The sequence below is a fragment of the Pezoporus occidentalis genome, unplaced genomic scaffold (assembly GCF_034315485.1).
Source record: "Pezoporus occidentalis ecotype Australia unplaced genomic scaffold, CSIRO_AGI_Poc_V1 ctg408, whole genome shotgun sequence".
Taxonomy (NCBI): Eukaryota; Metazoa; Chordata; class Aves; order Psittaciformes; family Psittacidae; genus Pezoporus; species Pezoporus occidentalis.
This window is the reverse complement of record NW_026915734.1, coordinates 74,581-95,159: the sequence shown is the minus strand read 5'-3', so window position 1 is coordinate 95,159 and position 20,579 is coordinate 74,581. Positions and strand designations below refer to the sequence as shown.

At 55.1% G+C, this 20,579-nt stretch overlaps 4 protein-coding genes across 5 annotated transcripts in view; 3 read left to right on the top strand and 1 right to left on the bottom strand.

Annotated features, from left to right (window-relative positions):
- The window catches only part of LOC134171547 (cyclic AMP-responsive element-binding protein 3-like protein 4), a 50,376-nt gene that overhangs the window by 14,500 nt on the left and 15,297 nt on the right, over positions 1-20,579 (bottom strand). The window lies entirely within an intron of this gene.
- LOC134171559 (avidin-like) lies at positions 182-4,308 on the top strand. 2 transcript variants are annotated; one of them, XM_062633915.1, is made up of 4 exons: positions 182-335; positions 416-626; positions 1,066-1,186; positions 4,054-4,308. In XM_062633915.1, exons 1-4 carry the CDS (start codon positions 264-266, stop codon positions 4,085-4,087), a joined length of 438 nt encoding a protein of 145 aa, XP_062489899.1. In that variant the 5' UTR covers positions 182-263; the 3' UTR covers positions 4,088-4,308. The 2 variants fall into 2 exon arrangements, with proteins under 2 accessions (XP_062489899.1, XP_062489898.1); XM_062633914.1 differs by lacking the exon at positions 4,054-4,308 and adding an exon at positions 1,401-1,592.
- On the top strand, positions 1,721-19,513 carry LOC134171558 (avidin-like). Its single transcript, XM_062633913.1, has 4 exons — positions 1,721-1,900; positions 2,917-3,127; positions 18,996-19,116; positions 19,370-19,513. The coding sequence occupies exons 1-4, from the start codon at positions 1,736-1,738 to the stop codon at positions 19,413-19,415; spliced, it is 543 nt and encodes a 180-aa protein (XP_062489897.1). The 5' UTR covers positions 1,721-1,735; the 3' UTR covers positions 19,416-19,513.
- Positions 8,256-9,805, top strand: LOC134171557 (avidin-like). The gene is made up of 5 exons (XM_062633912.1): positions 8,256-8,336; positions 8,754-8,873; positions 8,958-9,168; positions 9,508-9,628; positions 9,709-9,805. The coding sequence occupies exons 1-5, from the start codon at positions 8,271-8,273 to the stop codon at positions 9,740-9,742; spliced, it is 552 nt and encodes a 183-aa protein (XP_062489896.1). The 5' UTR covers positions 8,256-8,270; the 3' UTR covers positions 9,743-9,805.

The window sequence follows — 20,579 nt, the reverse complement described above, 5'->3', positions numbered from 1 at the left end:
AAGAGCCAAGGTTTCCCCATGAGATGCCAGGGTAGCTTGAGCAGGGAGGGACTGTTTCAGCTGGCATTTCTGGGAATATCTGCCAGCAAGCACACTTTCATCTGTCCGGGAACTACAAATTTGGGAACACCCAGATTGCACAACGCCACCGCTGATGCTGCCACTGCAGCCCCGGCAGCAATAAATAGGGGAGAAGCAGGCACATGAGCAGAGCTCTGTGAGGAGAACACCCCCAGGTACACCTGCTGCCAGCTGCTGCAGAGATGGTGCACACAACCCCCTTCCTCCTGGTGCTCAGCCTGGCTGTGGTGGCCCCGGTCCTCTCCACAAGAAAGGTAACGGCAGGGCTGGGATGCAGGGGCAGGGTGGGCAGGGGCTGCACTGCAGCACTGGTGATGAGTCCCTTCCACCCCAGTGCACCTTGACCGGGCGTTGGATCAATGACCTGGGCTCTAACATGACCATCATGGCCGTGAATGAGAAAGGTGAATTCCTCGGCTCCTACCACACGGCTGTGACAGCCACTGGCAATGAGATCAAGGTGTCACCGCTGCAGGGGTCCCAGCACCGCACGGACAAGAACAGCCAGGCCACCTTTGGCTTCACCGTCAACTGGAGCTTTTCAGGTGTTTCTCCTTCCCCACCTCCCTTGTTGTGTCCTCAGAGCTCCACTGTGCTGTCCCCAGAGCCCCCTGCCCTTGCTGTGATGTCCATGATGCTCTTCTGCCCTCACAGCAGTGTCCTTCATGATCCCTTCCTTTCCCCTGTGGTGTCGGTGTCCCCCGTGCTCTCACATCCCCTGTGCCGTCCCTGATGCTTCTGCATCCTTTATTCTGGAGCCCTTTGGCTGGTGTCACCTCCCAGTCTCAGGGTGCAGAGGATGCTCTGGGGGGTTGCTGTGTGCCCATCTCTACTCGAGACCCCTCCTGCCTGCTCTCCCCATTACCTCTGTCTGAAGAGGGCAGGGACAGCCCGGGTCTCCTGCCCCTGTGCTGGGACAGGGTGCAGGGCACTGACCCACCACCTTGTCCATGCTCCTCTTCACCTCCTGCCCCATCCCTGCAGACTCTGTCACCGTGTTCACGGGCCAGTGCTTTGTGGATGAGGAGGGAAAGGAGGTCTTGAAGACGATGTGGCTCCTGCGGTCAAATGTGGACCGCATCGAGGACGACTGGAAAGCCACCATGTGAGACCATGCCCTGCAAAGGTCCCCTGAGCATCCCCAGCAGTGATGCACCTCCTGGCGCTCAGTACCCCCAGAGCTGCTGGTGGTGACCAAGGATGGTGCCCAGGGGTCCCACCACAGTGCATCTGCTGTTGGAGGAGACAGGGCTGGGTGGGCTTGTCCTGTGCAAGCCTGCAGTTCCCACCCTTACATCTCCTCCTCCTGTGTCCTACAGGGTCGGCACCAATGTCTTCATCCGCCTGCGCCCAAAGAAGGAGTGAGGCTGATGGGAGCTCTCGAGCTGGCTGCAGTGTGTGTCCCCCTACTCCTGATCCTCACTGCTTCTCACAATAAAGCTTTGCTGCAAACACCCACCATCCCTCGTTGTGTTGTGCCTCAGCACCCACATCCCACCACCCCTTCCACAGCATCCCTGGGGGTCGATGACCTCTCCTGTCACCACGTGCCCAGTGTGGGGGGTACCGAGCCGCTCCGTGGGGCTCCGCTCGCTGCGCCGCCGTGGCCGGTGGCCCGTGTCCCACCGCGGTGGCCTTTGGCCGGGGGCCCGGCATGGGCGGCCGCTACCCCCTCCGGCATAAAAGAGCCGGGGCGGGCACGGGCCGCAGCGTGGGCAGCGCTCGCAGCCCCAGCACCGCTGCTGCCATGGGGACCAGCGGCTGCTGCCTCCTGCTCGCCCTGGCGCTGCTCTCTCTGCGCTCCGCCGTTGCCAGGAAGGTAAGGGCAGCCGTGGGGCCGCGCTGCGCCGCGCCGGGTGTGCTCAGCGCGCAGGGTGCCTGCAGGACGGCTGCTCTCCGCGCTGCCATGCTGTACTGCGCTGTGCCGTGCTGCGCCCTGCGCTGCTGCGCCCTGCACTGCTGTGCCATGCCAGTGCCCCGCTGCTGCGTGAGCGGCCAGGGGGCTGCCTGCTATTGCTGCGCTGCGCTGTGCTGCCTGGTGCCGTGGCGGGAGATGCCGTGCCATGCCGTGCCGTGCCGCGCTGTGGTGTGGCACTCTGGCACCGTGTGCTGCGCAGTGCCCTGCTGTGCCGTGCCCTGCTGTGCCATCCCTGAGGTGCAGCGCGAGCAGCCGAGGGGCTGCCTGCTCTTGCTGCGCTGTACTGTGCTGTCCGGTGCTGTGCCGTGCTGTGCCATGATGTGCCATGGCATGCCGTGCTGTGATGTGTAGTGCCACGCTGTGCTTTGCCACCATGTGCTGTGCTTTGCCACCGTGTCCTGTGCCATGCAGTGCTGTGCCAGACTGTGTTTTTGCCACCGTGTGCTGTGCCATGCTGTTATGCACCGTGCTGTGTGGTGCTGTGCCACGCTGTACTTTGCCACTGTGTGCTGTGCTGTGCAGTGCCACGCTATGCCACCCCTGGGGCACAGTGTGCATGCCTTTAGGGGGTTGCATGCTTTCATGGTGCCATACCAAGCTGTGCCACAGAGCATAGAGTGTTTGTATCCAAGGGGCTGCCTGCCCTTGCTGTGTGCTGTGCCATGCCATGGTGCAGGACACATGAACAAGGAGGCTGCCAACTCTGGCTGGTCACCTACCCCTCTTACGGGGATACCCAGCACCCCGCTGCCCTGCCATGGGATGGGGAGGTGCTGTTCCCATCCGTCCCATCTGCCATGCAGAGGGGCTGTGGCAGCCCCATGCATGTGGGGCACACATCCCACTGCTCAGGCACGATGGAGGGTGGGCTGTGGCTTGGCACTGCCCAAGGCAGCCACACAACCCCCGGTCTCCAGTGCAACCTGCAGGGCTTGTGGAGGAACGAGCTGGGCTCCAACATGACCCTCCTGGCCCTGGACGCAGCTGGAACCTTCTCGGGCTCCTATCACACTGCTGTAGCAGCCACCAACAAGCAGATCCTGGTGTCACCGCTGCAAGGGGTCCTGCAGCACTCCAGTAGCAAGGGGCAGCCCACCTTCGGCTTCACTGTGCAGTGGCAGTTCGCAGGTATGATGATACCCAGCAGAGGATCCTGGGGCAGCCAGACATCCCCTTCCCATGCTGGCAGTGGGGTGCCACCACACACCCCCCCATGCACCGAGAGAAATCATGGCTGTGTCCACGGGCCAGTCAAGTGCTCACACTGCTGCCATGGGACTTGGTGTGGGGAGAGCTGTCTGTTTGGGGTGGCTGGGAGGAGAGTCATCTGGGAGGGTGGCAGGGATGTCTGTCTGTCCAAAGGACACGGCACGGACAATACCCATCTATCTGTCCAGGCAATCTGGAGGTCCCTCTGTCTGTGTAGTGCAAGTGGTGGGGGGTGTATGTCTGTCTGTCTGCCAGAATCAGGTTTCTCTATCTGGGGAACATACGTGGAGATCAATCTGCCTCAATTGAATCCCAACAGACTCCATCACAGCATTTGTGGGCCAGTGCTTTATGGACCACCGTGGGAAGGAGACTCTGGAGACAACATGGCTTGTGCGGGAAGAGGTCCCATCCCGTAGAGACTCATGGAGAGCAACAAGGTGAGCCCAGTCCCTGCATTAACAATAACCCTAAAATTAAATCTAGTTCTAGGCCAACCCCACAACCTAATGATAGACCTAAACCTAAACATGCCCAAAAATTAAGCATAACCCTAAACTTAAGCCTAAACTTAAACATAGACCTAACCGTAATCCAAACCCTAACCATAGCACTAAACCTACCCCTAATCCTAAGCCTAACGGTAGCCCAAACCCTAATCCTAGCCCTAGCTCTAGCCCTAACCCTAGCCCTAACCCTAACCCTAATCCTAGCCCTAACCTTAATCCTAGCCCTAGCTCTAGCCCTAACCCTAGCCCTAACCCTAACCCTAATCCTAGCCCTAACCCTAACCCTAACCCTAGCCCATAGCCCTGCCTCCACTCTGCTGACATGTCTTCCTGCAGGGTCGGCACCTCTATCTTCACCCGCATCAAGTGATGGGGATGGAGATTGGAGCTGCTTGCATCCTGCTGTCCCACCTGCATTCCTGAGGCTCTCCACTCTCCTGGTCCTGGGCTGGGCTCCTCCTTGCTCCCAGTATCCTGGCTGGAAACACACCCTCACTCTGTGCTGCTTCCTCCCAGTGCTTCCCAACATCCCTTCCCAAAGCTTGCTGCCCCCATACATGGAGCTGAATAAACCTTTCTGTGCCTGGAAAAGAGCTGTGCCCTGTGTGTCCCTGGGGTGCAAGAAGCCACCCTGTGCCCATGGGCAGAGTGAGGTGGTGGCAACGGGAGGGCAGGGAGGTGTTTTGCGGGACTGGGGGACAAGGGGAGGATAGAAGCTGGGTCATCCTGCTTCCACATCGTGGCCTCAGGCCCCTGCAGGCGCCTTCTTGCCCATGGATCCATGTGGGGCATCTACAGGCACCCTGCAATGGGTGTCCCCAGGCAGCATCCCTGGTGTGGAGCCCCATCCCAGCAGGATGTGGGCCATGGTTGGGGTCAGGGTGAAGGCTGCACATAGGAAAGCCAGCACCTCACCTGGCATCATCGTCTCTGCACCCCAGTCTGGCTCCTCTTCCCGTTGAACTCCCTTTCCAGCTGTTGCTCTGGGTGTGGGTTCATGGGTACATGTAACAGGGGAGGGCTGGGTGCCTGCTCCCACAGAGGGGACCATGGTGGGGTTTTGGAGTGATCCAAAGTCTAGGCTGGGTTCTAGAGGGACCATAGGAAGGACAAGTGGCTCCAGGGATAGCTACTGGGCAGGCTGGGCGGCTAAGGCCAGATCCTAGAGGGATCCATGCTGGATATATGCATGTATGCTTGCATTTCCCGCTATCTGGTTATCACCTGACCAGCCAGAGGGTGGAACACGGTAAGGCTCCTTTTGGGAACTCAGATTCAGAGGACAACACCTGCACATTAAACTTTATCAGTTCATTGGTAACGAAACCACACACATCAAACAATGCCCTTTGCACGGGCCGGTCCAACACGTGAACTCACTAATTTATCACTTCACTAGCTCACGATGTTCCCAACTCACAAGTTACCCAATACATAACATGCAGCTCCCAGCTTGGGTGCTCCTGAGCATCCCAGGGATGGGCTGGGAGAGACAGGAAGGGCTCAAAGGACAGTGCTGCTTGGGGAACGCGGGGCTGCTGGGGGAAGAGACTGATGGATGGGGCAGGGACAGCAAGCACACAGTGCCTTGGGGAAGCGTGGTGTCCTATCCACCATCCTCTTCCTCTCACAGTGTTCCTGCCATTCCCCAGCCTTCCTCAGCCTTTGCTCCTCTCCCTCCTTCCCTGCTGAGCTCTGGGGTTGCTCTCAGCCCCGCCAGGTCCTCAGCAGTGCATGGAACAGAAGATCTTGTCCATTCTGAAGAAAGGCTTTCTATAAATACATTTCTGACTGTTCACAACATGACTCTGTGTGTTCAGATGCAGTTTACGATGCGGCATTCCAACAAAAAGCTTATTAAATTTTCCTTCCAGTAAATGAGGCTTTTACGATAAGAATGTGAATAGAAATAGGTATGATAAAAAATATTCTGGTTTTACCTTTTGTCTAGCTTCATTTTTTGGCCTAACTACAATTCTGTGGCTTGATTGAGTGTTTTCTTTGTTACCCTGCAAGAACCCATGTTGTGCTGTGAGAACTGGGGCGCATTGCTCTCACCCAGACTTGTGTATGCAGAAGAAGGCAGCTTACAGAATCAAGGCAAAGATCCTGCTTGCAAAACTGAACAGAAACAGAAAGCAAAACCACAGGTTTGCAGGAAGCCAGCACTGCCAGTGTCAACACCACTGCTCCCAAGCTACACTTATCATCAGCCCCATAGGTGCCACATCCCTGCCCTGCCTCCTATATGGCCCCGCATCCCTGCCCTGCCTCCCGTATGGCCCCTTCTTTGATGCTTCAGCAACTGCCCTGCTCCCCTGCAGCAACAGCCCACCCTGGCCTCATCCTGCCCTGGTGTTCGCTGCCCTCTTGCTCACATCTGGTGCATGTAACCAGGGCTGCCCACCTCTAGACCTCTATGAGACACAGGGCCAGGGACCCTCAGGCTGGACAACACCAGTGGGCAACCTGAGGCAACCTGTCCTATACAGAATCAGGCTGGTTTGGGTTGGAAGGTAGCTTAAAGCTCATGCCAAACCCTGCCATGGGCAGGGACACCTTCCACTAGAGCAGGCTGCTCCAAGCCCCAACCTGGCCTTGAACACTGCCAGGGATGGGGCAGCCACAGGTTCTCTGGCACCCTGTGCCAGCGCCTCAGCACCCTCACAGGGAAGAACTTCTGCCTAAGAACTCACCTTAATCTCCCCTCTGTCAGGTTAAAACCATTCCCCTTGTCCTGTCCCTACAGGCTCTTGTTCAAAGCCCCTCTCCAGGTTTCCTGTAGCCCCTTTAAGCACTGGAGCTGCTCTGAGGTCTCCCTTAAGGAGCCTTCTCTTCTCCAGACTGAACCAGCCCAGCTCTCTCACAGCAGAGCTGCCCCAGCCCTTGCAGCATCTCTGTGGCCTCCTCTGGACTCATTCCAGCAGCTCCACATCCCTCTTGTGCTGAGGGCCCCAGAGCTGAATGCAGGACTCCAGGTGGGATCTCACCAGAGGGGCAGAATCACCTCCCTTGACCTGGTGGTCACACTCCTTTGATGCAGCCCAGGATGAAGTCTGCTCTCATGAGTTCCAGGGCATCAAGCTTGCTGTGCAGCCTCCTCACTGATCTAAGGATCTTGAACTCCACCAGTTCATGGTCGCTGCAGCCAAGGCTGCCCTTGGGCTTCACACTCACCAACAGCCCCTCTCTATTGGTTTGGAAAAGGCTCAGCATAACACCTCTCCTTATTGTATCCTCTATCACTCGGAGAAGGAAGTTAACATCAACACATCCCAGGAACCTCCTGGACTGCATATGTTGCGCTCTGCTGCCCATTCAACAGCTATTGGGGTGGTTAAAGTTCCCCATGGGGATGAGGGCTTGTGAACGTGAGGATGCTCCTACCTGTCTGTAGACAACTCATCTATAGACAGGTAGGAGCAGCCTACATGTCCTCATTGCACCTTCATCCCCATCCTCCTTCTGATATCCATCCCCATCTCTGCCTCCATCCCTGTCTCCATCCCCGTCTTCATCCCCATCCCCAGCTCCATCCCCAACTCCATCTACATCTCCATTCCTGTGGCCACCCCCACCCCTTTCCTTATCCCCACCCATGACACCATCCCCATCTCCAACCTCATCCCTATCCCCATTCCCACCTGTACCCCCTTCTCCATCCTCATATCTATCCCCATCCTCAACTACATCCTCAACTCCATCCCTATCCCCAACTACATCCTCAGCTCCATCCCTATCCCCATCCCAATCCCGGTCCCCATCCCCACCCCAATCCCTATCCCTGTCCCCATCCCCACCCCTATCCCTATCCCCATCCCCACCCCATCCCTATCCCAATCCACACCCCTGTCCCCATCCCTACCCCTGTCCCCATCCCCACCCCTATCCCTATCACCATCCCCACCCCATCCCCATCCCCAACCCTATCCCTATCCCCACCCCTATCCCTATTCCCATCCCCACCCCTATCCCCATCCCCACCCCTCTCCCCATCCCTACCCCCGTCCCCATCCCCACCCCCACCCCTATCCCTATTCCCATCCCTCCCCTGTCCCCATCCCCACCCCTATCACTATGCCCATCCCCACCCCTATCCCTATCCGCATCCCTACCCCTGTCCCCATCCCCACCCCTATCCCTATCCCCACCCCTATCCCTATCCCCACCCCTATCCCTATCCCCATCCCTCCCCTGTCCCCATCCCCACCCCTATCCCCATCCCCACCCCTATTCCTATCCCCATCCCCACCTCTATCCCTATCCCCATCCCCACCCCAATCCCTATCCCCATCCCTACCCCTGTCCCCATCCCCACCCCTATTCCCATCCCCACCCCTATTCCCATCCCTCCCCTGTCCCCATCCCCACCCCTACCCCTATCCCCATCCCCACCCCTATCCCTATCCCCATCTCCCCCCCCTCCATCCCCGTCCCCAGCCGTGTCCACATTTCTCCTGCCGATGCTTTCCGGGAAGCCAGCGCCTTAGCCATGTTATAAAAAGGGGTGGGCGGCCCCGGCGCGGCTGGATTCGGTTTCGCGGCTGCCGACGATGAGCCGCCGCCTGCTCTGCACCCTCGCCGTGCCCACCGGGACAGCGCTGGCCGCGGGGATGCAGGTGGAGCTGCGAGTCAGGATAGGACACTGGCCCGGGGAGGCTGCCCGGGACCAGGAGGGACCCTCCGGCAGCGGAAGAACCCCCCGCTCCAGCGGGAGGTCCTGCCGACGGGAGCCGGGGGATGCTCCGGGGCTGTCCTTGTCCCTGGGAGGGATGGGCAGGACATGAAGGGACACAGGGCAGGGTCCACCGGTGGGGTGGCTTCTTGCCCCTGCCTGGGGAAGTGTGGCGTGGGGAGGACAGGCTGGGTTTGGAGCTGGAGCCTTGCAAGTGGGATGCTGCAGGGGCTGCATGAACCTGAGGGTTCACACCAAGCACCAGTGCCATGCAGAGCACTCATCCCCACATGCACAGGCAGATGTGTCCTGGGGTCGCAAAGCTCACCTGCCTGCCCCTGTGTTTTACCTCTTTTCAAAGATCTTCTGCCAGGCAGATGAAACCCCAGGTGGGGAAAAAGCCAGCATGAAGGAGGCAAAGGCAACCAGCACCAAACAGCGGCTGGGCCAAAGGCAGAAACACTCCACAAGGAAGAGCAAGGTGAGTCCAGCACCCCATGGGGATGCGGGCAGGGGAAGGGGCTGTGTGCGAGCAGCCCCCAGGGACAAATCTGCTCATCCCCAGGTATGTGACCTGATTGGCTGGTGGGAGAATGACCTGGGCTCAAAGATGCTTGTGGACAAGGTTGACAGCCACGGCATCTTCTCAGGCGAGTACCACACTGCAGTGTCCAGCACCCAAAAACCCATCGAGCCATCCCCCCTTGTTGGCACCCAGCACCTGGATGAGGACGGGCTTTGCACCTTCGGATTCACTGTCAACTGGAAGTTTTCTGGTCAGTGGCTGTGCCTGCATGGGTAGGTGGGATGAGAAAGGGAGCTTAAGCAGGTCCCAGTGCCCATCCCTATCCCTTTGTTCCTACACCTGTCCCCAGTCTGTCCTTTCCTGAGCTGTCTCCACTCTGCACAATGCCTGCAGGCAGCCAGTGACCTCCTAAAACAGTATTTGAGCTGGGTGGCATCAAGAGTTGCTTTGACAGCATCACTGCCAGAGCATTCCCCTGCAAATATCAGGACCCCCCTTTTTCCCTGAGCATGGAACCCATTCGTGCTCATGAAGCCCCATAAGCAGCCGGGGTCCCACTGGGATGCTAACAACCCCTGCTTACCCTCAGACTCCACTGCTGTCTTTGTGGGCCAGTGCTTTGGTGAGGACAGAGGTGAGGAGGTCCTGCAGACCTCCTGGATGCTGCGGGAGAAGGTTGACTCCCAACGCAATGACTGGAAAGCCACAAGGTGAGCCAAGGACACCCAGCCCTACTGGGACCCCTGCCCCTCCACCAGCTGGGCACTAGTGGCCTTTTGCTTCCCCGCAGGGTGGGACGCAACACCTTCAAGAGGATGGCCTGAGAGGAGGCTGGAGAGCCTTTGTACTTCAGACTTGGAGAGCCTGAGGCCCCTGAGCACCAGCATGGGGGTTGTTACCAGCCCTGAGAGAAGATGTGCCCTCAAAACAAATAAAATTAACTATTTTTAACTTCAAACCCAACCTTGTGCAGTCTGTGGGTATGTCCCGGGGAAGCTGGGCTAAAGCACTGTGGTGGGTACAGGGGGATCTCTCACCCTGTTGTTGCAGGAAGAGAACATCCCCTTTTCCAGCCCGAATAGGATGCTGCATCCTCAAAGTGAATCTCTGGCACCAAGCATGGCAGGGCATTGGCTCTTTCCTGTTTGATGCTGGGTGAGTGTGACTGGAGGACAAGCTGGGGGCCCTTCTGCATTCCCAAAAGGTGGATGAGAGCTCCTTTTCCCCAGCTCTGAGGCAGCCCTCAGGCTCTTGGCTTCATCCATACTCCGCCAAGCAGGAAGTGCTGCTCTGTGCTGGCAGCTCAGCACTGGGAGCAGCAACACATTGAAAACTCCTCTTAGGGAAAAGTGTGTGATTTACAGGAACACGGACATTCATCAGCTGCAGCCCCAAACCTCTGCCCATTGGATTTTGTGACTTATGCAATGCGCTGGGATTGTGTGAGTCACACATCCTGGACAGAGCAAAGGATTTTCAGGAATCTCAGCTTGAAGCTTGGTCCTTTAGCTCTACACTTCCAAAATAACCCCAGATGATCAGAACACCCCATGCTGGGACCCTGCCTGGGATGTGAGCAGCCCAAGGACAGAAGTGGGTTGGTCGGACGGCCCCCTCCTGCTGCTCCCCTTGTTTTCCTGCCAGGAATGCTGAGGGAAAGCATTGTCAATAGTATCTGTGGATTTAGCATGCTTTCCACCTGCTGTGTGTTTCAACTTGCCTCATTGCAGACTTGCATGTGGTTTGACTGCCACATTTTGCTCCCTCGGGTCCATTTTCCTCTTCTGGAGCGACACTTGTGTTTCCTTCTTGGTGCTTCCCTGAAACTCCTTCAGCTTTTTCAGTTCTCTTACAGCCTTTATAAGCAGAACGTCTTTATGCCAGGTCCCTCTACAATGTCCTTTGGTCTGTGCAGTCTTTTACCTGCTTTAGAAGAGCCTGAGAATTAGGAAAGAGGGTGGCAGAGGGACTGCAGGACTCTGCTCTCACCACAAAGCATGCAGCCTTACTGCATGCATCCTCCTGACTTCATTATTGCCTTCATGCCAACAGAATGATTCAACAATTAGAGCCTGTTAGGGAGGGATGGGGTTCACCTATACAGAACCTTTGACAGCAGGCTGGCCAACTTGCTAAGATGGGCTTTAAACTGAAGGACTTTGGAGCAGGGTCCAAAGTGCCAACACACTGTTGCAGCCAACTGGGGAGTAAGGCCAACCAGTGCAGTGACAAATGTTCCTTAGCTGCCTTCCAAGTTGGGAAGTGGGATACCAACTATTTCAAGTGTATGTACAGCAATGTGTGCAATGTGTGGAACAAACAGGAGGACCTGGAGCTCTGTGCACAGTCAGAAAGCTTTGATATCACAGGAATAACTGAGACATGGTGACACAACTCACATGGCAGGACCACCGTGGTGGATGGATATAGGCTGATTCATAAAGACTTGCAGGTTAAAAGAAGAGAAGGAGTCCCACCCTATTCAGGAAAACCTAAGTCCTGTTAAGGAGAACCTTGGATGTATAGAAGTCAATGATGGGGTCTGTGGAAGCCCTACTGAATGCCTCTTTGTCAAGATCAGAGGGATCATCTCCAAGGGGGATCTTACAGTAGGCGTCTGCTACTGACATTCAAACCAAGGCACTAAGGCAAACAAAGCAATATTTGAGTCACTGAAGCAAGCTTCAGGTCAACAGAACCTGCTTCTTATGGGTGATTTCGCCTACCCAGACAATTAGTGGAAGAACAATAGAGAAGCCAGCATGTCATCCATCACATTCCTGGACAGTATAGACGACTGTTTCCTCATAGAAATGTTACATGTTCCAACCAGGAATGAGGCACTGCTGGACCTGCTGCTACTCACAAACCTAGCAAACCTGCTTTGTAGTATCTTGCTTGGCAGCGATCACTATATTGTGGAGTTTTGGATGTGGCTGAGCACTGTCTCCCCATGAGGAGTACAAGAATATTTTTAGGTTATGTAGGGAGAAAGTTAGAAAGGCGAAGGCACAGCTGGAGCTTAATCTGGCCACAGCTATAAAAGACAATAAAAATATTTTTACAAACATATTAGAAATAAAACGAGGGCCAAGAAGAATCTCCATCCTATATTGGATACTAGGGGAAACCCAGTGACCGAGCATGAGGAAATGGCTGAGGTACTCAATGCCACTCAATCCCACCTTTGCCACCTTTGCCTCTTTATAGTTACACCAGCCATTCTCAGGATACTCAGTCCCCTGAATTGGATGACCCAGATGTGGAACTGATTGAAGACCCCATAATCCAGGAAGAAATTGTCAGTGACCTCCTGCTCCACTTAGATGAACACAAGTCTATGGGGCCGGATAGGTTGCACCCAAGAGTTCTGAAGAACATGGCAGAGAAGCTTGCTAAGCCACTCTCCATCATCCATCAGCAGTCTTGGTCTAGTGGGCAGGTCAGAGCACTGAGTGAAGCAGATGATCCTAAGTGACATCACACAGTATATGCAGGAAAATGGGATCAGGCCCAGTCAGCACAGGATCATGAAGGGCAGGTCCTGCTTGACAACCTGATCTCATTCTATGACAAGGTGACCCACCTGGCTGAGGGGGAAAGGCTGTGGACATTATGCATTTGGACTTAAGTAAAGCATTTGAAACTGTTTCGCACAGTATTCCCATGGAGAAGTCGGCTGTTCATGGCCTGGATAGGAGGATTCTTCATTGGGTTAGAAACTGTCTGGATGGCCAAGCCCAAAGAGTAGCGGTAAATGGTGTCACATCTAGCTAGTGACCGGTCACTTGTGGTGTCCCTCAGGGCTCAGTGTTGTTTTATATCTTCATTGATGATCTGGATGAGGGGTTGGAGTGCACCCTCAGTAAGTTTGCAGATGACACCAAGCTGGGTGGGAGTGTCGATCTGCTGAAGGATAGGAAGGCTCTGCAGCGGGGTCTGGACAGGCTGGATCCATGGGCTGGGGCCAATGGGTTGAGGTTCAACAAGACAAAGTGTTGGGTCTTGTACTTGGGGCACAACAACCCCATGCAACACTCTAGGCTTGGGGAAGAGTGGCTGGAAAGGTGCTCATGGAAAAGGACCTGGGGGTGCTGATTGATGGAGCTGAACATGAGCAGCTTGTGCCCAGGCAGCCAAGAAGCCAACAGCATCCTGGTCTGTACCAACAATAGCACGGCAGCAGGGCCAGGACAGTGATCATCCCCCTGCACCGGGCACTGGTGAGGCTGCACCTCGAATCCTGTGTTCAGTTCTGAGCCCCTCACTACAACAGAGACATTGAGGTGCTGGAGTGGGGCCGGAGAAGGGCAAAGGAGCTGGTGAAGGGTCTGGAGCACAAGTGATGAGGAACAGCTGAGGGAACTGGGGGATTTATTCTGGAGAAGAGAAGGCTCAGGGGGGACCTTATCACTCTCTACAGCTGCCTGAAAGGGAATGGAGTGAGGTGGGGTTGGTCTCTTCTCCCAAGTAACAAGTGACAGCAGAAGAGGGAATGGCCTCAAGCTGCTCCAGGGGAGATTTAGTCTGAATAGCAAGAAAAAGTCTCTTCCCCAAAAGGGTGCTCAGGCATTGGAACGGGCTGCCCAGGGCAGCGCTGGAGTCACCGTCCCTGAAAGGGTTCAGAAACCATGTAGATGAGGCCCTCAATGACATGGGTTAGTGGTGGTCTTGGCAACCTGGGGTAATGGTTGGACTTGATGACCTTAAAGGTCTTTTCCAACCCAGCAGATTCTGTGATTCTATTAAATTGTCCAGAGCTGTCAAAAACTGTAAGAAATGGTTCTTCAGGTACGTAAACAACAGTCAGAAATAGAAGGGAAACACTAGCCCGCTGTTAAACAGGAGAAACTGATGCATTACTGTCTGGATGAGTGGTCTGTGTGCTGAGTGGGGAACAGGCTGACCGGCCTCACCCAGAGGGGGGTGGTGAACAGCTCCCGTTCTAGCTGGTGACCTGGCACTAGTGGGGTCCCCAGGGATTGATATTGGGCCCAACGCTATCCAACGTTTTCACAAGTGGTCTGGAAGGTGGGATCAAGCGTGCCCCGGCCGCATTTGCCAATGATATCAAACTAAGTGGGGAAGTAGACACTATGGAAGGGAGAACCACCTTGCAGGAAGACCTGTACAGGCTGGAAAAGTGAGCTAACAAGACCTTTGTGAAGCTCAACAAGGACGAGTGTAAGGTTCTGGATAACATGATGCAAGACTGCAGCACAGCCTGGGATCTGCCCATCTGGGGAGCAGCTCTGTCGAAACGGACCTGAAGGTCCTCGTTGACAGCAAGCTCAATATGAGTGAAGAGTGTGCAGCTGCAGCAAAGTAAGACAAGAGGATGCTGGATTACATCAACAAAGACATCATCAGTGGAGACAAAGAAGTCATTATCCCACTCTACTCAGTGCTTGTGAGGCCACACCTGCATTACTGTGCTCAGTTTCGGTCCCTGCTATACAACACAGGCTGGAGAGGGTCCGCAGAAAGGCCACAAAGATGAGCAAAGGATTGTGCAGTTTGTGAGGAAAGGCTGAGAGAGCTGGCCTTGTTCAACCTTGAGAAAAGAAAGCTTAGGGCAGACCTTACCACCATGGTCCAGTATATAAAGGGTGGCTACAAAGAGGATGAAAACTTCCTCTTTACAAGGAGTCACATGGAAAGGATGAGGGGTGGGGGCACAAGTTACTCCTAGGGAGATTCCAGTCAGACAAAAGAGGAAAATTCTTCACAATGAGAACAATCAACCATTGGAATAACCTCCCCAGGGAAGTGGTGGATTCCCCAAAGTTGGACACTTTAAGATTCAGCTGGATAGGGTGCTGGGACATCTTAATTAGAGTGTGCTTTTGCCAAGAAAGGGTGGACCAGATGATCCCTTCTAAGCTAGTATTCTATGATTCAATGATACACGTCAACATTTTGCCAGGGCTCCACAGAGGCTGTGCAGCAGTACTGAGGTGTTCCAGCGAGGTGGCATTGCTGAACATGTCCTTCTGGTGTTGTGGCCCCCAGAGCTGAATGCAGTACTGCAGGTAGGATCTCCAACATTGAGGAGTAGAGGAGGAGAATCACCTTGCTTAACCTGCTGGCCATGCTTCTTTTGATGAAGTCCAGCATAGAGTTCCAGTTTCTGCCCAGACTGTATTTGTGCTTCGGATTGACACAGCCCAGGTGCAGGACCTTGCACTTGGTCTTGGTCAGCTTTGTGAGGTTGGCATTGACCCACCTCTCTAGCATGTCAAGGTCCTTCTGCATGGCATCTCTTCCTTCCAGTGTGTCAACTTTACCGCACAGCTTGGTGTCATCAGCAAATCTGCAAATTACTGAGGTTGTACTCAGTCCCACTGTCCACATCTCCCACAGAGATGTCAAACAGCGCTGGTCCCAAAACTATGAAGAAGTCATCAGTGGTCTCCACTAAGATATTGAGCTGTTGACCACAACTCTGTGAGCAATCGTCAGCCAATTACTTATCCACCAAGTGGCCTGTCCACCAAACCCATGCCTCTCCTCTTCAGAGACAAGGACCTTGTGTGGAATCTTATCAAATGCCTTGCACAAGTCCCGGTAGATGACATCAACTGCTCTTCCCTTATCAACTAATGCTCTAACCTGTAGAGGCCCTCAGACTTGCCAGGCATGATTTGCCGTTAGTGAAGCCATGATGACTGTCACCAACCACTTCCCCCTTTTCCATGTGCATTTGCACAGATTCCAGGAGGAATTGCTCCATAACGTCAGTGGGCTCTCAGGAGGCTGACTGACCTGTAGTTCCCCAGGTCTTCCTTGTGTCCCTTTTTATAAATGGATGTTAGGTTTCCCCCTTTCCAGTCAGTGAAACCTCACTGGGCTGCCACACTTCTCAGACATGATGGAGAGCAGCCTGGCCACTTCACCCATCAGTTCCCTCAGGCCCATGGGTGCATCTCATCAAGTCCCATGGACTTGTGAACCTCCAGCTCCTTTAGAAGGTCTCAAACTTGATCTTTTCCTACAGCAGGGGGTTCCTCATTCTCCTTGTCCCTGCCTTTGCTTTCTGTGACTGGGGCAGTCTGGCTGGAGCTCTTGCCAGTGCAGACTGAGGCAAACACGTCACTGAGTACCTCGGCCTTCTCCATGTCCTGGGTAACCAGGTCTCCCCTTTCCATTCGGAGAGGGCCCACATTTTCCCCAGTCTTCCTTTTATCACCGACATACCCATAGATGCTTTTCATGGCCGTGAATGAGAAAGGTGAATTCCTCGGCTCGTACCACACAGCGGTGATGGCCACTGGCAATGAGATCAAAGTGTCACTGCTGCAGGGATCCCAGCACCGCACAAACAAGGACACCTTTGACTTCACCGTCAACTGGGCTTTTCAGGTGTTTCTCCTTCCCCACCTGCCTTGTTGTGTCCTCAGAGCTCCACTGTGCTGTCCCCAGAGCCCCCTGCCCTTTCTGTGGTGTTCCCAGGCATCCCCTGCCCTTCCGGTGGTGTTCCCAGGCATCTCCAGCCCTTGCTGTGGTGACCTCAGACATCCCCAGCCCTTCCTGTGGTGTCCCTGAAGGTCCACCAACTTCCTTTGGTGTCCCCTGTGCCCCCCTATACCCAACAGGCACCTCCCAGTCCCCACTTCTCACTCTTGTCCAGGCAGGTCCTGCCCAGCAGCAGATGGGGCAGAGCTGGGTGCAGCCAAGCCAATTTTTTAAGTAAAAACAAAGCGGAATGTGTACATGAGCAATGCAGATCCTGCTCCCCGGCAAGGAGGAGAGTGGTTCTTTGGGCATATTCAAGCCCAGGCCAGATGTGCCTGTGGGGAACTCCCAAAGCAGACACTTATGCCTGTGCTGGACAGGGACCAGAGAGGCCCTCTGTGCCCTGGGCACATCCAGGTTCCAGCTCCGTCTTCCCCTGCAGCAACATGTACACAGGTTGGAGAGACATCTTGGAGGAGGTGTCTGTGCCTTGTGCCCGTGCAAAAGCCATGCAGCCTGAAGACTCCTGGCCACCTGCACACCCTCAGTGCAGCACTGTACATTTAGGGATGCCTTGGGAGGAATCAACAGGGCTTTGCCGTGGAGCTGTACCTTGCCCAGCTTCCAAGCACCGTGCTTGTGGCGTTGCCTCCCATGAGATCTGCACATGGGGGCACCATGCACAGGGCATCCTCTCCCATGGGGATAAGCAAATTTACTTATCTACGTATCTTCCAGAGAAGCCTTTCTGTGTTTACAAGAGGGATTAATTCGGGTGGCACAAGGGACATCCAGGAGGTGAGCACTGAGCTGCAGGGGCCAAGCCCACCCCATGAGGTTCCAAGGAAGTGTGAGCAAGGGAGCACTGTTTCAGCTGGGAATATTTGCCTACCATCTCCTGTGACCAGGAGGTACAAATTTGGGAACACCCAGATTGCACAACGCCACCGGTGATGCTGCCACCGCAGCCCCGGCAGCAATAAATAGGGGAGAAGCAGGCACATGAGCAGAGCTCTGTGAGGAGAACACCCCCAGGTACACCTGCTGCCAGCTGCTGCAGAGATGGTGCACACAACCCCCTTCCTCCTGGTGCTCAGCCTGGCCGTGGTGGCCCCGGTCTTCTCCACAAGAAAGGTAACGGCAGGGCTGGGATGCAGGGGCAGGGTGGGCAGGGGCTGCACTGCAGCACCGGTGATGGGTCCCTGTTGCTACCCAAGAGGAGTCATTTAGGATGGCCTCCTTCCCCTTGGGACCAACGAGCAAGTTCGTGATACCAGGGGCTGAATTAAGGTGAATGACACCAACCAACCATTTTTATGCTATACTGCTACAAAATAGAAGGCACATGGTTAGATGCAGCATCTCAATTGGGATTACTTTAACTGGATAACCGAGTTCCGTGCTGTGAGTTTTCACTTAGATCTTGTCACTGTTGAATTAAAAGAAAGAGAGGAAGAGAGGAGAAGGAGATAAAACAGAAGAGATGATCACCACCATGATCCAGTGGCGTCCCCTTGGTCCTCTTCACCCTGGGCGTCTTGGTGGAGAGGGTCCCACCTGAGCATTCATTGATTTGGGTTTTAAGCTCCTGAGAGGATGCCTCTTCATTTCTTACGATGCAATGGTGGCTGTGGTCTGTGTCTGCGCAAGCTCAACGTGAGCGGTGGTTTCAGGGGAAGTATTTCAGGGGTTGCATCCAATGAGACCTCTCCAAGGTCAATGATCTGGCATCCTACACATGTGCAATTAGCTGTTGGAACCAGTGTTGTGCTCTTGCTTGTGGCTGTAACACCTACTGTTATAGGTGTTATAACACCCGGCAGAGACAAGGAGTCTCTTGCAAAGTTTGCAATACGTGCAACGAAGCTGGCATCTCGTGCACCGAAAAATGTCTAAGGCAAACGTCCACTCACCTGTCTGCCACAGCCCACTCCAGCCCAGTGCGTGCTGACCGGGAACTGGACCAATGACCTGGGTTCCAACATGACCATCAACCCCATGAGCAAAGAATGTAACTTCAACGGCTCCTACTTCACGGCTGTGTCAAGAAGTGGGAGGGCTATCAAGGAATCAATGCTTTGGGGGTCCCAGAACTGCACAAAGCAGACCCAGCCCGTATTTGGCTTCACCGTCAACTGGAACGGTTCAGGTACTTCTCCTTCCCATCTTCCCTGTTGTGTCCCCAGATCTCACCTACCCTCCACTGTGATGTCCCCACATCCTGCTGCTCGTCTTGTGATACCCCAGATACCTCCTTTCCTCATTTGCGATGTCCATGATGCTCTTCTGCCCTCACAGCAGTGACCCTGATGATCCCCTGCTTTCCCCTGCGGTGTCTCTCGTGCTCTCCCATGCCCTGTGCTGTCCCTGATGCTTCTGCATCCTTTACTCTGGAGCCCTTTGGCTGGTGTCGCCTCCCAGTCTCAGGGTGCAGAGGATGCTCTGGGGGGTTGCTGTGTGCCCAACTCTACTCGAGACCCCTCCTGCCTGCTCTCCCCATTACCTCTGTCTGAAGAGGGCAGGGACAGCCCGGGTCTCCTGCCCCTGTGCTGGGACAGGGTGCAGGGCACTGACCCGCCACCTCATCCATGCTCCCCTTCACCTCCTGCCCCATCCCTGCAGACTCCATCACTGTGTTCACGGGCCAGTGCTTTGTGGATAAGAAAGGAAAGGAGGTCTTGAAGACGATGTGGCTCCTGCGGTCGCATGAGTACAGCATCGAGGACGACTGGAAAGCCACCATGTGAGACCATGCCCTGGTCCCCTGCACATCCCTAGGGGTCTGGGGCTCTGCTATACCATGGTGCTCAGTGCCCCCAGAGCTGCTAGTGGTGACCGAGGATGGTGCTCGGCCACAGCCTGCCCTTGGATCCCACCACGCTGCAGCCACTGTTGGGGCAGATGGGACTGGGTGGGCATTGGCACTGGGAGGGTGCATTTGTCCTGTGCAAGGCTGCAGTTCCCACCCTTACCTCTCCTCCTTCTGTGTCCTACAGGGTCGGCACCAACAACTTCACCCGCCCGAGCGTGCAGAAAGAGTGAGGGAGGCAGCATGGGGGTTCCTGAGCTGTCTGCAGCCCTGGGGTGCCTGCGTCCCTGGTCCCCCATTTGCATCTCCCAATAAAGTTTTGTTGCAAGCACCCACTGTCTCTTGTCCATGTCACTGACAAAGATGTTAAACAGCACTGGTCCCAAAACCAACCCCTGAGGAGAGCCACTCATCACTCGTCTCCACTGGGACATCAAGCATTGACCTCAACACTTTGAGTGTAATCATCAGCAAGTTCCTTGCCCAAATGGCCCATTCCTCAAGCCGATTTGTCTCTAGTTTAGAGATAGGGATGTTGTGTGGGACATTGTCAGATGCCTTGCACAAGTCCCGGTAGATGACATCAACTGCTCTTCCCTTATCCACTGATGCTGTAACCCTGATGTAGAGGCCAACAAACTTGTCAGGCATGATGTGCCATTAGTGAAGCCATGATGACTGTCACCAACCACTCCCTCCTTTTCCATGTGCGTTTGCACAGGTTCCAGGAGGAATTGCTCCATAACATCAGTGGGTTCTCAGGAGAGCAGCCTGGCCACTTCACCCACCAGTTCCCTCAGGCTTCCTTTTGGTGCTGGAGTTCATCCAGGAGCAAATTGTTCTTCCACACAGGCTTCTTGTTGTTCTTGCCTGACTTCCCTTTTTTGGGACAATCGCTCCTGAGCTTGGAGGAGGTGATCCTTGAATGCTAACCAGCTTTCTTGGGCTCCTCTTCCCTGCTCTATCCCATGGTACTCTACCAAGCTGATCCCTGAAGAGGCCATAGTCTCCTCTCCTGAACTCCAGGATGGGAAGCTTGTTGACCCACTGTTCCTGCCCCCTCTGCTGTGTCTGCATGGACATCACTCCTGCCAGCCCCCTGCTCAGGATGCATTCCCTGCTCTGCTCCTCTGCCTCTCTCCTTGCTTAGCACAGACCATCTTCCTGGGAGGATGGAGCAGCTCCTCGGGCAGCTCCGAGCTTCCCCTCCATGGCTCCCAGGGAGCCCTGTCCTGCTGCCCTGCCTGCACCCTGGCTCTGCTGTAGCTTAGAAACAGTGGCAGAGAAAACAGCTTAGACTGAGCAGCAGAAACTTGCAGCACAGGGGAGGATTGTGAGAGGATGAACCCTGCAGGCACACACACACACCACCCTTCAGTGCAGCAGGGGAAATCTGT

Excerpts from the sequence above, each read along its gene's own strand:
- LOC134171558 (XM_062633913.1), top strand. The coding sequence starts at position 1,736 with ATGGGCGGCCGCTACCCCCTCCGGCATAAAAGAGCCGGGGCGGGCACG. Across the intron at positions 1,901-2,916 it reads GCTCCGCCGTTGCCAGGAAG|TGCAACCTGCAGGGCTTGTG; the intron begins GTAAGGGCAGCC and ends CCCGGTCTCCAG. Across the intron at positions 3,128-18,995 it reads TGTGCAGTGGCAGTTCGCAG|ACTCCATCACTGTGTTCACG; the intron begins GTATGATGATAC and ends CCATCCCTGCAG.
- LOC134171557 (XM_062633912.1), top strand. The coding sequence starts at position 8,271 with ATGAGCCGCCGCCTGCTCTGCACCCTCGCCGTGCCCACCGGGACAGCG. Across the intron at positions 8,874-8,957 it reads ACTCCACAAGGAAGAGCAAG|GTATGTGACCTGATTGGCTG; the intron begins GTGAGTCCAGCA and ends GCTCATCCCCAG. Across the intron at positions 9,169-9,507 it reads TGTCAACTGGAAGTTTTCTG|ACTCCACTGCTGTCTTTGTG; the intron begins GTCAGTGGCTGT and ends GCTTACCCTCAG.
- LOC134171559 (XM_062633914.1), top strand. The coding sequence starts at position 264 with ATGGTGCACACAACCCCCTTCCTCCTGGTGCTCAGCCTGGCTGTGGTG. Across the intron at positions 336-415 it reads CGGTCCTCTCCACAAGAAAG|TGCACCTTGACCGGGCGTTG; the intron begins GTAACGGCAGGG and ends CTTCCACCCCAG. Across the intron at positions 627-1,065 it reads CGTCAACTGGAGCTTTTCAG|ACTCTGTCACCGTGTTCACG; the intron begins GTGTTTCTCCTT and ends CCATCCCTGCAG.